The 17,180-nt window shown below is 36.6% G+C and overlaps 1 protein-coding gene across 2 annotated transcripts in view; it reads left to right on the top strand.

The window, feature by feature from the left end:
• Nucleotides 1–17,180, top strand: part of LOC131033809 (serine/threonine-protein kinase BLUS1) — a 191,948-nt gene that overhangs the window by 21,035 nt on the left and 153,733 nt on the right. For both annotated transcript variants that reach the window (XM_057965094.2, XM_057965095.2), the window contains exon 4: nucleotides 4,513–4,767. In XM_057965094.2, coding sequence (XP_057821077.2) covers nucleotides 4,513–4,767 — 255 coding nt within the window. The remainder of the gene's footprint in view (nucleotides 1–4,512; nucleotides 4,768–17,180) is intronic.

Genomic DNA, 17,180 nt, shown 5'->3' with positions numbered 1-17,180 from the left:
ATGAATTCAACATTAATTGCCCGTAATACTCGAGCCAACAATTGAGCAGAATGTTTGAATAACTTGCAATGATATCATATATTAGAACAAAATACTTTGGAGTTTGAAGCTTAGCTGATTCAATGATAGCTGGGGAGACATTGCTTTAGAACTAGATTGAATGAACTTGTTGTTATTCATAATTATTGAAATAAATGCTTTTAAATCGTCGATGCTGTTCATTGTTACTGAACTTATACTATCGGTAGTTGTCCAATTGTTTGACAAATGTTGAAAAGCAAAAAACAAAAAAAACACCAAATGCACCAGGTTCAGCTAAACCATACTACATCACAGGAAGGGGAAAGAAAAAAACAGTCACCTTGATTCCTAGAATAGGATAGCCTATTACAGTCGTATTGTTTCCCAAATAAAAACTATATACCTCACATAACATAAGATGGGTTTAAACAGTTTCGCCCTAATTCCATTGTAATCACGTGAATTTCATTTTCCAACCCCAACACCAATTCCATGCCTTATTTCTTGACGAGGAAGATAAGAATAGTCACGCCAAAAGCCTTTAGTTTTTATTCTTCTAGAAATATCAGGTTTCTTTTGCATTTGATTGATTTATTAATAATTTGAATGAAATTGCCGATTTGTTTTGCCACTAGGGTGGTTCCCAACAAAACGTTTTCCCTCATTTAATGCTCGATAATGATTGTGTTTAAATCATTTATTTTTCTTTTATAATCCACCATTCGATATATGGCTTTATGCCATTGCCCTCGCAATAAAGTCTTAATAAATTAAAAAAAATAAGGCAAGCTTTCAAAGGAAGCTTTTGATTTATATAAATATAAGTATATTTATTCGGTGCTAATGATAATTCACATTAGACTTGCTCAAGGCTCATGGCTCCTGATAATGTATTTTATAAAAGACTATATTAAAGATTTGTCAAAATATTTAATGCCAATATTATACGACAAAATAATGTTTATATTTTTATACATATATATCATATGCATATTTCTCTATACAAGCACACAGTCATTATGTCCCGCTACATACATATACGTACTTATATACAAGAGTATACTAATATAAACATGTATAAATTATATTAAAACATGAGCGATAAAAATGATTAAATTTCATTATTAAAATAATAATAAATTAACTTGGAATACCATTCCACGACTAGAGTCACAAAATCCTAAACTCCTATTAAGACCAAATTAGGGTTACCTGACATGATAGGTTGATGAAAGACATGGTCAACATGAGACGACCTGACTCAACTTATGGTTAGGGTTTCCAGATGGCATGAGCTTTCTTTCATTACCTCCCAACCTGATGATACTTCCCCTCCCTTCTCGGAGGACGACAAACTTCTGCCACACACTTGGCCAATTCAAACGATTAGCCTGAAATTTTTCATAACTCTGACATTTCAAAAATATTATCAACAAAAGTAAACCTCTTAAATATCATCATTTTAACAGTTGTAAGTCATCATTTCATTGTACTGAGCACAAATACCATCTAGGGCATCATCACTCAATTATAACATGAACATCTAGGGCATCATCACTCAATTATAACATGAAACACCTAGGGCACGATTAACATCGTGTAATATAGCATAAAACAACTAGGGCACAAATGGGATGTAACATCCCTCTCTTCTTTTTGGTAGGGAGTCTTTGGATTCAATCTCAAAATAGAAACTTCTCTTAATTTGAGGGGGCTTTATCGATTCATTCCATTTTTTGGAGTCCTCTATAGCAAATTTTGATCCAACTTGGTTGGCAAGGTTTGAACATCCTTCCTCAAGAAGAGGAAGTTGCAAGTTCAATCCACTCTTCTCCTATGAGTTACAAACTATTTAATAAAGTTAGTTGAACTCATTGATTTCTTTGTTTACAATTGTGACTTCGGCATACACTTTGGTCTCATTTTTTCCTTGGTCTCCCAAATTTTTCTCCCAAATTGTTCCGATAGATTTCTAGCTCTGGCTGCCTTTGATAGTCTTCTTTGTTCTCTTTGTTCCACCAATATAGTTGATTGTTTAATTTTTTATTCCCCTCATCGATCATGTTGTCTTCTTGTCTTGCTGTTGTTTAAGCTCAATGGTATTAATCTCTTGGTGCATGACATCATTGTAAGATTTATTTTTTGGATGTTTCATGGTTTCTTTGGTATGAAAATCTTCCAAGATTTTGTAGTGCTTTGCTAGGAGGCTAGGCAAATTGTCCATCAATTGGTCAGCTTCTCTGGTCGTATACGACCATGTTAACACAAATTGTCTATAGGGGCACTTGTATCATATTAATAATTCTCTAAGGTGTGCTTATACCAAATGTTTAATAAATACGTAATATCTTTTTTGAGTTGAGCTTTGTTGTCTTTGAGTATCAACTATATATTGTACTGGTTGGCAAATTTACTCCTATACTTTTGTCTTCTTTTATTGTCATGAATAATTTATGCCTGACTTTTACTCTACAAGTCAAACCCGACTTCATGAAGGCAATGGTGCTAGATGTTATCTTTGTAACTACATTACCAAATAAAAGTACAAAATAAGAAAAACAGTTCATATCGAGAATGAATGCACAAGGATGTAACAATTGAGTCTAACTGTTCACAACTGTCTAGTAACTTACACTACCTTCAATGACAAATAAAATAACAAAGCTAAATCAACATAACAGTGCTAACATGATAACACTGTCTATGCTAAATTATTTGTCCTTGTATTGGTTCGGGTTTAGGGGTTTGGTTTGTGGGTTTGGTCAAATTTTTTTATGGGGGTTGGGTTCATTTTGTGCTCATCCATACAAAATCATATAAAAATTAGAAATATATACATAGTTGCAGCGGTGATTAAGTTCAAAATACCATACATAGCGTCATATATTATATAATAAACAAAAACACCATAAAAATAAAAAATATTACAATGTCAATCAGTCAATCTCAAATGTCATGATATATTATATGTTAAAAATTAAAAATTAATCAAATGTCAACAATCAACCATCACTGGTCAAGCATCATCATATGGGTCTTCAAAAATATCATCATCATCCATATTAGATGATTTAGGTGTCGGTAAATTAGAAGAACCACAAACAATGCCACTAGCATTGGCACTGGCACTAGCAAATACATAGTCAAATAAACCATATTATCAAAACATAATGATAGGCATTGTACGCTGCTACATCACCCCCCAGAAATTTTTTTTGTCATAGGAGAGGTTTGAAACCTATATAGAAATATAGTTTTTTCAGAATATAGATGATTCTAAAGATCCTTCAACTCTAGTGAATGTTTCAAACAAGGTAAACAAGTAAGCATCAAATAACATTAGGGAAGATTGTCCAATCTGATGATGATATTGTAGATGAAGTCTTGTAGGCAAACTGGAAGCATGGTTCACAAACACAGATTTGGAGAGTACTTGGCAAATTAAATGAGTTTGGTGGAGGGGTCTAGAGGTATCGGCCTTAGCTGGGTTGAGGGGCAGTGCTCCTTGCAAGGTTTGGGGGCAGCACCTCTTGCATGTTCCTTCTTGTGATGTATTATGGTGTCGATGGGTGGAGTCCCCACCACCAAGCCCAAAGGAAGATCTTAAAAACTGACAAACCTTCATGGCTCACATCATTTTGCATTCACAATAAGAGAAATGGCTTTGTTTTTGTCTTTAAGATGCACTGGAATCAACATTTTAGAGTTTTGGAGGCATTTTTGGTCAAAGTTGGAAGTCAAAATATGGTTAATTTTTTGAAATTCACTACTTGGGCGTGAAAACCCACCAGATATGTTGTGGGTTCATCTCAGACAGACCTGCAAGTTTGGGGTGTGACCCTGGACGACCCCTAAGTTGAACTGGTTTTGGACCCATATATGGGCTGAACTACACCTGAATTGTCAGGCCCCAAGGCCTGAACCGACAACATAGTGTTTATTTAATACAGCTATTTACTCCTTTTCTATTTAAAATTTTGCTTTAGAAACCACAAGGACTTTCAAATTGCTGTATGGTTGGTATGGGCAATAACAAAACAATTTCTTGGAGATTTTATTTACTTTCCCTTGGATACCTTGATGTGATTTTTTTGTTTTTTGTTTTTTGTTTTTTAATTATTGATTTTGGTGATAATAGATGTGTTAAATTATCTTTGTGGAACAATGTCAATGAAAATAAAATACTAGTGTGCCTACTAGTTCTTTTGGAGACAATAATTTTCTGTTGAAAGTAAGCATTCATTCAAATTCACTAGTTAACAGGCTTGTATATTTATTATTCTTTGATGTGCTAGTTTTTAGTAATAAATATGGTTTTTTCTATTTTTGCATCTATAAGTGATTTGTATTTATCATGAATGGTGAATTCAGTATGCAAAAAGAGATCTTATTGAAATTTTTGAGTAGGTTTTATTACTTCTCTAGTATAATTTATTTGTTTGTCATTTTTACCACAAGAATTATTGTATTGTTTCTTTCTTCCTTGTACAGGATGGAATTCGTCGTGAAGTGCAAACAATGAGCTTGATTGACCATCCAAATGTTTTGAGAGCACATTGTTCTTTTATAACAGATCACAGTCTTTGGGTTGTAATGCCATATATGTCTGGGGGTTCTTGTCTTCATATAATGAAATCAGCCTACCCAGATGGATTTGAAGAACCAGTCATTGCAACATTTTTGCGGGAAACTTTAAGGGCTCTAGATTATCTACATAGCCATGGACACATACATCGAGATGTTAAGGTGATGATTGCATGTCTATGACTGATGATATTTTTTGGTTAAATGATAATAAATGGTAAATTAATAACTGGCAAAAGCTAAATCAAGATATAGGACTATCTGGTAAATTTGTGAAGAGAAGAGATACCATAATGAGATCAAAGTAAGAATAAAAAAATCGATTATTCAACAATTAGAGCATCAGTAATCTGAACCAAGGTCACTTCTATTTGAAATATGTCTAAAGAAAACTCGTTTTGATTAAGAATCTTTTTATCACGTTAAGAAATCAAAACCATCTTAGGTTAGGAACTTAATAGTGATCTCTCCAAGAGTTTCCCAATTCTGCTGAACTTATAGAAAGTCTTATTCAAGTTGGTCTATCTTCTGGACATAATTTATAGGCATATTATATTTTAAAAGTTTCTATTGTCTTAATATTCTGTATGCAAAGACTTTAATGTTTGCTATCTGGCAAAATTTTAAATGCTTAGTGCATGTTTTCACCTCACAACCTATGAGTTCTTATGCAGAGATCCACAAGGGCCAGAAAACCTCTTCCGAGGAGTTTTATTGAAGAGTAGAGTAGATTATGTGGGACAATTAGTTTCTTTAAGGATGCTTTTTAGCAGTCTGTATGCATCCATGTATACATCCATTCATTTACGTATGACTAGTATGCATCCATGCAAGCACAAAGAGAGAAACACTATTTTAGTTAAGTGAATTGTACTATAAAGGTTTTCAAGAACATAATAAATTGTTATAAATAAGGAATGCAAAAAGTGTCATATATTGATCACTTCACTGTTCCTGTGCATGTTTGGGGAACGAGGCTGATCGACGCATGCTTTTGTTTTTGCCTTCATTAATAACAATCAATATTCTTCCATACTATGAAAAAGGAAAAAGAATTAAGAGTTGACATGAGTCAATATGCATGGGCACTGGTGAATCTGCATCTAGCATAACCATTCAGATTTTCCATTAAGGTGAAAATAAATATGTAATGGCTGAAACATACAGGATACATCCACAGTAGAAAACATAATTTTATGTACCTTAACTATAAAATAAAGATGTATGGTGCTTATCTTGATCCTATGTTGGTTTACAGTAGTTAAAATTAAAACAAAGCATGACTTATACAAAATAAGGTGTGTGTTGAACACTTAATGTAATCCATTTTTGTTAATGTGGAGATATCTTTTGATATGGCTAATTGGTTAATAACGTGTCAGGAATTTGGGTGCAGTTAAGTCTACAATCAACGAGTCTCAAAGAAAATATGATTAGTTTATGATATGAATGTTTCCCAAAATATAAGCCTTTAGTTCTATCATCCTTTTCTTCAGCCAGTGATCATTGTCTGTCCAGAACTTTCATTGCAGTCAGCATTATTGTTCTTCGATTTCCATAATTTATGCTGTGATATTCTCAAAACATAAGTTTTTGTTCTTTCCTAAGTCCTCGTGGCATTCTTGGCTCTCAATTATATCTTTGAGTTGGAGTGATTCGTTTACAATAATGTTCATATTCTGGTTCTCTGATTCACTAAAGCCGCTACATTTTTTTGACTCCATTCAGTTTCAGCAATTTTTCTTCAATCTCTCGTCTCCTTAGTTTTTTATGAATGCTTGTTGCTGTATTTGTTAGATTCTGCAAGAAGCAATAACTGAGCTAGGATCTGATGTCAGTTTTTATTCACACACAATTCCAATTGATAGATAATCAAAGATCAAAATAGTGGAATGGAGAGAGAATACTAAAAGAAAGAAAATGAGAATTGTAAGAGAATTTTGAAAACATTAATATTACACTCACTGAACTAATCCAGGTGAGGAGAGTGCTGTATATATAGCGAAATACGAGCATATACTTCCAAGAGGTGCATTAATTCCAACAACTCATAACAGGTGAGAGGTTTTACCTACTTGGTAGATCCCAAAACGTGGCATTACCTACTCAGATAGAGATAGAATAGTGGTTACAAGAGGTGACACAAAAATCTAAAAGAGGGTGTTTAACTCAACTACCCATGTGTGGGAGAGAGTGATAGATGTAGCTGATGGATTTTGGTACGTGCCCTCATATTAGCCATATCTGATATGACTTGAGCAAGATTAATGATATGTATAGGAAAAAATAAATATCCCCTAACATGAGAAAAATAAAAGACCTACATTAACAATCCCCTCTAAGTGTAGTTTAGGTGGGTGAAAAGATAGGTCCCGACAAATGAAGCCTGATGAGGTACCCATTTACAAAGTGATTCCCTTGCAATAGAAGAAGCCCCCACCCCCCATTAAAGGAACAATCCCCCCAAAATAGAGAGAGAAACCCCCTCCCCCTTCGAAAAAAAAAGTAGAAAGAGAGAAAATGAAGTGTTAAAAAGCACATCTTGGAGTAGACACCTTTTGTTGAAGTAAGCACCAAAGAGTATTAATCTGCAACACCAAATAACCTCTGCATGGCAACAGAGAAACAACAACAAAAGATGCTATTCCACCAAATCAAGAATACAATATGATATTGGATAGATACGTTACAATGCAGAGTAACAAATATTAAATTCCTAGGAATCAAAAAATAAATAATGATAAGATAAGATCTCATCTAGACAACTAAGACTTCTAGAAAGATTCCTAGGACCTAAGTAACTTTAATTTATGTGAATAAATCGGAAATCCCCTACTAGGTACAAAACCTTATTCACACCAACACCTCCCTAAGTGCAATTTAGGGAGGAACAAAAACCAATGTAAAGATGTAAGATGGGTGTTGACAACAAGGCTTGGTGAGGTACCCATGTACAAACAATCTTTCACAAATGGAGAAAAGGAGAAGAACCCTTTGGGAGCAAATTCCTCTCCAAAAGAGAGAAAATGAAGGACTAAGAAACCTCCAAAACAGTGTCCCAACCATAGGAACATGAAGAACATTATTGAAGCATGAAGAAGCTGTAGGCATCTGTCAAAAGATGACTAATATAGTGCTATAAATGAAGAAACTCTAAAAATTGGACGTTGATCAGGATAAAAAAGGCAACAATTTGTATGAGTGCCCCCAATGACACTACTTGAACAATGATTAGATGGCAAACAAAGGCAATAACATTTGCCAATTGAAAATACAAATGGCATATGAATTTGCAATGAGTGACCTCAACTATCACTACTCAACCAATGCAAGTTAAAAATATAGGTGCCAATAGTTAGAACATTGATTGACTGAGGATAAAAGATTGCCTCCACATAATAGGAATGCAAGAGTGTCTCATAATATGAACTTCATAACTCACTCCAAGTGAAACCAAGGAAAGCATTGGCACAAATAATATAATACGTCCCCCACCCCCCCATAATGCTGACTGGGGAGAGTCTTGATAGGTTCATTGAAACTATGTGTCACTAAGTAGTGCATGAAGGAGAAGATACAACATTTGAAGTGACCATGAGTGTATTTGCAATTGAAAAAGGGTGTGTAACAACAAGGCACACATGCATGAGGCAAGAATCACTAAGGTACATTGTTTTCGCGAAGGGACGCTCACTTGACAATGTTGTGATTGGCAAATAACAAAGACACTACACAATCCCCATGACACTATAATATAGTGCAAGCATGATAATATGGTACAACATATATGCAAAATCCCCCAAATACATTTACAAGTGTGTGACACTTTATCTTAGTGCGTCTACAAAATGTTTGGATACCATTACATTAAAAGCTCAAATTGATATTGAATGGCTCCACTCAGGTGTTAAGGTGTGTGTAAGCTAGATATCCTACAATCAACACAACCTCGAAGACCCACAACTACATGTGTCATGTGGGAGTCATTACTTTGCACATGGGGGATAGCCACCACTCTTTGCTGAGAATCGAACCTGAGACCATGGTTCTGGTACCATTATGCCGAAAGCTCCAACTGATAGTGAATTGCTCCGCCTAGGTGTTAAGGTGTGTGTAAGCTAGATGGCCTATAGTTAACGCAACCTCGGGGGACCCACAACTACACGTGTCATGTGGGTGTCATTACTTCCCACATGGGGGATAGCAAAACAGAAATGCTTACAAAAGATGCTTAAGGAGTACGAAAAGGACAATATGCTATATATTCATATGAAGCAGCCCAAATGAAGCCATCCCATGCAAATAGAAGGTTTCTAGGAGCGAAAACAACCAAGTAATTATCTAGAGTGTTAAAACAAAAATGTTTGTATTAATTATACTTGGGGAAAAATCTGGAAACAAGTACATGGATAGAATGACATTGCTCTGAAAGACCTTTCCAACGTCATAGATTCGTGAAAAACGGAGAATCTAGTCAATAGTTATGAGTTGAGGAGCCCAAAACAAACTTCTGACTTCAACAAGCTATAAAATGCACCGATAACACAATTTGAGAAAAATACTTGCACCATTAGATAGTGCTCGAAACTAGCCTTTTGATGACATCTTGTTTGCCAAAAACTGACACCATATGTATAAGTTATGGCCATTTTCCCAAAACTCCTAAGTTGAAAGAAATGAATTTTTTTTAGTAATTAGGGTCCAAGCCCTTGGGCACCCATACGACCATGGTGCGTTGCGAGGCAAAAAATATTGCCCACTCACTACTAGTGGAGCAATGTGTGGGTTGGGTGGACCAAGGTGGCACCATTGAAAGGGGTGGAGCAAACAGAGGTGTTTGGCTACTAAAGTGTGAGTGCTGAGTGCTCAGTGTGTATGGGCCTTAGTGCTAAGGCGGTAGGGTGCTTAGCCCAACACATAAGTGTTGGAATCAAGGAACACTGAGAGGGGGCGGGTGAATCAGTGTTATACCGGTAAATAAATTTTCAAACGTATTCTCAAACCATCGGAAGCAAATGCAAGAAAGTAAAATTCAGGAACACAAGATAATCAACCACAAAATCATAACACCAAGATTTTTACGTGGAAACCCGAAAAGGGAAAAACTATGGTGGGATTGGAACCCACAATATTCATATACTGTGATTAGGAGTACATAAATATTACAAAAGGGGAATGCACTTGCTGCCAAGCACACTGCCTAGAGCTCACTGCTCAAGTTACAATATGGAAGTCTCACTAACTTACAGATCATTTATAATGAGAACTACAATGATTGAACTCCAAAATAGCATCAAACAATGGCTGGATGAGTTTCGATTAAGTGCAAAAAATCCTATTGTAACACCTCTGCAACTCTGCTCTGTTCTACTTCTCAGTTAGCTACTGGATCAAGAATGCGCACGTGAAATTGCACCAAATAGGTTTCTCGATCATTACTTGCTCATATCATACCTCAAATAGATCTTCTACATCTGTCATATATATCCGCAATCACAAAATAAAACATTCATCAAGTTGGCCATCCATAATATGCAATGCGATGTGCAACCAAGTGTCGGCTTAGACTGGATCTCTAAAACATATTTGGATCAACCAAATGATGTCTAAATGATTTCTACATGTGGGCCCTATCATCCCATGCACGAATTTGACCACCGCAATCACCGCAAAGATTCCAGACCAAAAGTGCTCTGCTTATCCTAAAATACCGGTGACAGATTACGGGACCACTTTCTCTACCGGTTACCAAAATCCATAACTACTGGATAGAATTTCCGAGAAGAGTTGCCATCAATGACAACCCTAATCCATTATCCATGCAATGGTACCACCGGATGAGTGTCAATTGCCAACAATCTCCCCCTTTGGCATTGATGGCAACACTCATGAAAAATGACTAAGTGTCAACCAGTATACCGGATCAAAGTTTCTAAGGTTCCCACCCAGACCAAAAACTCAAAAACTTGTATCAACCAAAAACTTGTATCATTCTCTATACATTTTTCACTCTACTCTCCCCCTTTGACAGCAATGCCAAAGTTGGGGTGCTGCTCAAAAACTTATATACAAGGTTATATATCTGATATTATACATACTTGAAGATATTTGCAAAAATGGTCTTTAGAAATCCTAAGTGGGTATCCCATCTGTTACTACTTATCAAGTTGCCATTAGTTTTTATATTCAAAGTCATATTATATATTCTAGTCGGTTAGCACTACCGAATCATGCAGTCGGTATGCACAGTCTTGTCGGTTACAGAAGAAAGCAGTCACAGAACATAGTATACACCGAGCTGTTTACCGAGTATCTTTTTATGACTACCGAGCAGTAAAGTTAACACACCGAGTTGATATTCACCGAGTGAAACGTGTTGCCAAATACATTGAACCTGGACATGCATATGAAAACGTGTTACAAGAATCGAGGCACATCTAATCGTTATACATTGGAAATTGCACTAGAAGATTGTGTATGATTACAAGGACAATCTAACCAATGAAGTATTTTGTTTAGTTATTCATTCGAGAAATCTTGTTTGTAAGATCGAAGCAATGAATTGGATCACCGTTTTAAGAGACCTATTTATACAGCATGGATTAAAGAGCAAGGTGTGTGCATATATGTATGAAGGAAGACTGTTACAGAGACACAGAGGTCACCGAGAAGGTTTTCAGAGAACAGTCCAAGAACAGAGTAAATAGAAGGGTTTACCGAGTTACGATATGGGCTATCGAGGTATGCTATAAGCAAGGTAATCTTATTTTGAGCACACAGAATCTGCTATAACATTTCAGATGTAAAGTTGCAGATGTTTGCAATGATTTTATTGTAATATTGTGAAGTTGAAAGAGAAACCTTTAACAGGGTAAAAGACTCTAACCGAGTCTATAAACTGTAAAGCCTCTAACCAGGTGCAGCATTCAGAATAATGTTGTGAAATCCTTTAGCAAGGTAGATCTAACAGATCTTGTTACTCCTAACAAGGTAAGCTATCAGAAATAGCTAAATGTAGCTCTAACCGAGCAATCTTTATTATTGCAGTAGTGAAGTTGTGGGTGCCATCCCCACCGCAATTTTTCTCTCTAACCAAGAGTTTCTGCGTAACCAAAATATAAGTGTTATGGATTGAATCATGTATGATTGTTATCTGTTTGTTTTAACTTTATTTTATGTTACTGCACTATTCTGTTTATGCATAACAGTAAGGTTATTATTAAAGAAAAGTTTTGGAGTACTAATTCACCCCTCCCCTCTCAGTACATTAGCTTTCCATATTGGGCCTAACACCATCTATTCTTCAAGTTGTCCAAAACTGTAAGGAAAGCACTGAAAACATAAGCATATATCTCCACATCTTTCAATTTTGTCAAAACCGGTTGTGCCATTGTCTTCATGCAATCAACTTTGTTGCTCAGCATGGTGTCCATCTGGGGAGCAATAAGGTTCTGGAGCTCACCAACCGGCTTCAGTATCTTGTCATTTTCTAATTTAAGGCTCGAGATTTGATCAATTAGAGCCATCACTTGACCTTCTATGTTGCTGGTAAGGGCTGCATTGGAATCAAACGATTGAGATATACTATCAATTTGCCCTGGCAAACACTGATCTGCTTGTCTATATCTGATGTGAATTTGGCCAATATAAGGCATGACTTGTATATCTTTCCTCCTTCACTCAATGCCTCAGAGATTGTCTGCAGTCCTTTGTTCAATTTGACTCTGTCATCTTCAATCATCTTCCGAAATGTCTGCATACGCACTTTCTTGAATTTGTCTAATACTTTCTTGGTGGTTGCCTTTTTCAATGACTCAAAATTGGTATTGATATTGTTGATCAACTGTAACAGTCTGCCGAAGGGGTTAGAATTTGAGTCTAATTTCAGTTCTGGTACCACCTTTTGTAAAACATCTATAGTTATCTTAATCAGCTTTTTGTCCTCAGTCTCAGATTTGTCCAAGTCCTGACTAGCTTGAGCTTGGACCGTTGCAGCAACCATTAGCCTTTCAGCTGGAGACAACTGACCAATGTCAAGAGGTCTATCAAAATTAATGGAGTTTTGTGGAAGGATCCTTTTTCCTTTGTCCTTCAGTGTGTCAATTGCCATGATTATAGGGACATCGTCAGTTTTCTGCTTTCCCTTATTTACCTCTTCGCCCTTATCCTGTACCTCGTCCTTATCTGATTCCTCTTTACCTGCATCCTTTTCCAATTCTCGCTTAGTATGAACTTTTTCTTTATCCTTTTCTTTTTCTTCAATTTGTGCACCGGTGTCACCACTTGGTGCAGTATCATCTTTTGGTGTCTCCTTGGCCTCTTCAACTTTCCCTTCCACCATCTCCGGGTGGTCAACCGAAGGATTTTGACTGTCCTCTGCATCAAGGGTTGTATTGGCCTGATCTTCCGGAATAGAGGTATCTTCCTTCTGTGAGTCATTTCATAATTGGGGTTGATTTGCAACCGATTGTTCTTTAGAAACTTTTTCTATATTTCTTCAGTTTCTTTTTTAACTTCCTCAACCCTACCAACCATAAGCCTGTTTACTTTGTTTTTGCTTCGGAAATTCTTTCTTGTTGGGTAGCTCCATGAGCCTATCAACTTCTTGAGAGATGCAAGCATTGATATTGATCAATTCATGTTCTTTCATTTCCTTATCTAATGGGCTTGCAGTTAGCCTTCCAGCATCAAGAATGTTATATAGATCCTTTGGAATGCTATGTTCTAGCGCAATTAATGATTTGCTGAAGTTATGCAAATGCAACACAACAACTTCCTCGATTTCCCTTTGATCATTCTCATCAAAATTATCATGGTATGCACTAATATTCTTGAGATTGCCATAATTAACTATTTCATCAGTCAATTCTTTTGCAGTCAATGGGGGAATGATGGTGTATTTACCTTCCACCTTGCCGGATTCAAGACTTTCATCAAGCTCTGTCCTTAGCTTTCTTCCTTTTTTAGGTCTGCCGGTTAGAGAGGGTTTTGATTTTGTTTTCTTGCTTTGCTAGGCACCACTAGACTGTGGTTTCCTAATCACTCGGACAAATTCTCCTTTCTTCTTTGCTTTCTCTGCTTCCTCATCTGACTCTGTCTCAGATGCAACAAGAGATACAGTGACATAAGTTCTTTTTGGTTTCTTCTTTTGCTTCAGTGTTCCTTTGTCGGATGAGCTTTGAGCTGTTGATGACTTCACCGGAGTAGGGGAAGACTTAGTCTCCTTAGGCTTTTACTTGGAGGGAACCGGTTCAGTCTTAGGCTTCTTTGATTCCATCTCTCCTTCCATCAGAGCTTTCTTCTCCTTAGCTTTCTTGATAGCTTCTCTGGTAAAGTCCATCTGCTCAGCCACTACCTCTGCCATTTTTGTTACTTTTCTTTTCCTTTCGGGTTGAGTGAACTTCTTATGCAATTCCATATCTTTCTCTTTGAAAGTGGCAAATTTTGGTTCTTGAGAGTCAATTGGTTTGCTCAAAAGATGTTGAGCATAGCTTTCGAGAGTTTGAGCATCAACCTCATAGCCCATTGGCATTATCCATATTGTTCTTGGTTCTACTACCTCCATATGGCACTGGTCCTTGTCGACCATGAAACAAATAGTGTCTGCATTTTTGTCCAACACTTCTTTAGGAATCCTTTCCCTATTCTTCATTCTGCCTTGGAAAGTTTTGAAGAAACTCCACAGGGCACCTGTTTGATTTTCTTTATTTCCCAATCTTTGCAAACCTTGACTTTAAGTTGAAATAAATGCAACTGTAAAGCTCAACCGGATGTCCAGTTCAGCATAATCCATTCCACCAGATTCCAAGATCGGTATGATGAATTTCGGATAATCATCTCCTAGCATCTGCAATCAACCTTGATCGATCACAAATCTCTTTAGGGGTTTCTGCAAGATTTTGCATGAAAATGCCACCCCTTAAGGCCAAATGCCTTAGTTACTGGATGAAGATCCTGCATTGGATTCAGGTGCAGATCCACTGGCTGCCTTGGATTTATCTTTTCTAACCCACATCTTCTCATGTTTGTTCCTGATCTCTTCTACCTTTGCCTTTCCCTTTTCATCAGCTTTGTTCTTGTCTACCAGAGCATTCTTGTTCATATTCTTACTTCTGCAATATTTTGCAATGTGACCGGTTTTGTTGCATGCACGTCAAACAACATTTCTTTGCATAGGTTTGAAATTCATCTGATTTGGTCTCATCCTGCATTGGTTCGAGATATGTCAAAACATCCCACAAGCATAGCATCTTTTGTTCTGAAAATTATTCATTACTGCTCTGCACATGTTTGACTTGTGACCAAAATTATTGCATATGAAACACTGACCGGTAAAGGTAGGAACATTGTTCGCATTATTCATTCCATCATACATCTTACTTCTGCATTGATTTGCCATATGACCAAATTTATTGCAAGTAAAACATCTACCATTGAATTTATAGGTATTAGGCTGTCTTACCAGAGTATTTTTGCTCTTCTTATGATTAGGTTTTGCATTGCTTTGTCCAGAATCGGAGGATTCTCCTTTTTCATATCCAAGTCCTCGCATGTCTTTTCCATGTCTCTGACTATCCAGCATCTCATCAGGCCTTGCTAAGCTAGCATTGAATTTGTCTTTGTATTCATTTTGCAGTAGCAAGTTCATCTCTTAGGGCAAGAATCTGTCTTTCAAGTTCTTGTTCATCATTCATTGACTGTGTCAACTCAAGCTTCAACTGATCATTCTCATAAGTAAGCCCGAAGCATTCATCTGATCTGTCTTTCAATGATTGAGTCAAACTTTCTTCATTCTTCTTCCGGTCTTCAATCTCCTTAGTCAACTTCATCACAATGTATTGCATCTCATTCTTCAATACAACATTCTCTCTAGAAAGCTTATCACATTCGTTAGCTTTGTCCTGATTTTCCATGCTTTGTTTTTCTTTCTCCTTCAGCTTATCCATCAACTCTTTCCTTCTGTCTCTTGAAGTGTTGACTTGTTCTTTCAAATCATTAATGAAGTCTTTAAGGAACTTATTTCATTTCTTGCTGCATCAAGATCCTCAAGTGCCACACAAAGCTGTCTTTGCAAACTGGATTCCATTGATTCAATCTCCCGGACCTTCCTCGAGCGCTTAGGCTTCCTCATAGGAACTAGGCTCTGATACCAATTGTTGGAATTAAGGAACACTGAGGCGGGGGGGGTGAATTAGTGTTCTACCAGTAAATAAATTTTCAAACTTATTCTCAAACCACCGAAAGCAAATGCAAGAAAGTAAAATGCAGGAACACAAGATAATCAACCACAAAATCATAACACAAAGATTTTTACGTGGAAACTGGGAAAGGGAAAAACCATAGTGGTATTGGAACCCACAATATTCATATTCTGTGATTAGGAGTACATAAATATTACAAAAGGGGAGTGCACTAGCATTCAGGCACATTGCCTAGAGCTCACTGCTCAAGTTACAATATGGAAGTCTCACCGACTTACAGATCATTTATAATGAGAACTACAATGATTGAATTCCAAAATAGCATCAAACAATGCCTGGATGAGTTCTGGTTAAGTGCAAAAAGTTTGATTGTAACACCTCTGCAACTTTGCTCTGTTCTATTTCTCGGTCAGCTACTGGATCAAGAATGCGCATGTGAAACTGCACCAAATAGGTTTCTCGATCACTACTCGCTCATATCATACCTCAAAAAGATCTTCTACATCAATCATATATATCTGCAATCACAAAATAAAACATTCATCAAGTCGGCCATCCATAATATGCAATGTGACGTGTAACCGGGTGTCGGCCTAGACCGAATCTCTAAAACATGTGGATCAACCAAATGATGTCTAAATGATTTCTACATGTTGTCCGTATCATCCAATGCAAGAATTTGACCACCGCAATCACCACAAAGATTCCAGACCAAAAGTGCTCTGCTTATCTTGAAATATCGGTGACAGAATACCGGACCACTTCCTCTACCGGTTACCAAAATCCATAACTACCGGATAGAATTTCCAAGGAGAGTTGCCATCAATGACAACCTTAATCCATTATCCATGCAATGGTAGCCACCGGATGAGTGTCAGTTGCCAACATTAAGAATGTGGCCAACCACACTGCAAAATTTGTTGACAAAATCATTGATAGATCCGCACAGATCTGTAGGCCCATACAAGCCTGTAGACCACCAAGTGAATAATGATTTTTATTTGTTTTTTTTTTGATTTTTGACTTTTGATTAACAATAAAATCAAATAAAAATATTTGCCCACTAGTATAAACAATACATAAATTATTTTAATTTTTTTTTGATGAAAATGATTTTTTGTACATTGAGTACTTGGGGGGGCATACAAAGTGTTTGAGCAAATTATTTTGCCTAAAAATAACTTTGTATAAAATGGATGAATTTGCAGTCAAAATTCATCGCTTAGTCGTCCTGAACACAATGGGAAGGCCTATTTGTGCCAAAAAATACTCCTAGAAATTTTTCATTGGATTTGAGCTTCAAGCCCTTGTTTGCCAATATTGCAAATGGTGGCCAAATTGAGTGAAACAAAAGCTAAATCTGACTTCCTCGAG

Source organism: Cryptomeria japonica, chromosome 3 (assembly GCF_030272615.1).
Source record: "Cryptomeria japonica chromosome 3, Sugi_1.0, whole genome shotgun sequence".
NCBI lineage: Eukaryota > Viridiplantae > Streptophyta > Pinopsida > Cupressales > Cupressaceae > Cryptomeria > Cryptomeria japonica.
The sequence above is the reverse complement of the archived record's forward strand: the minus strand, read 5'-3'. Positions and strand labels throughout refer to the sequence as shown.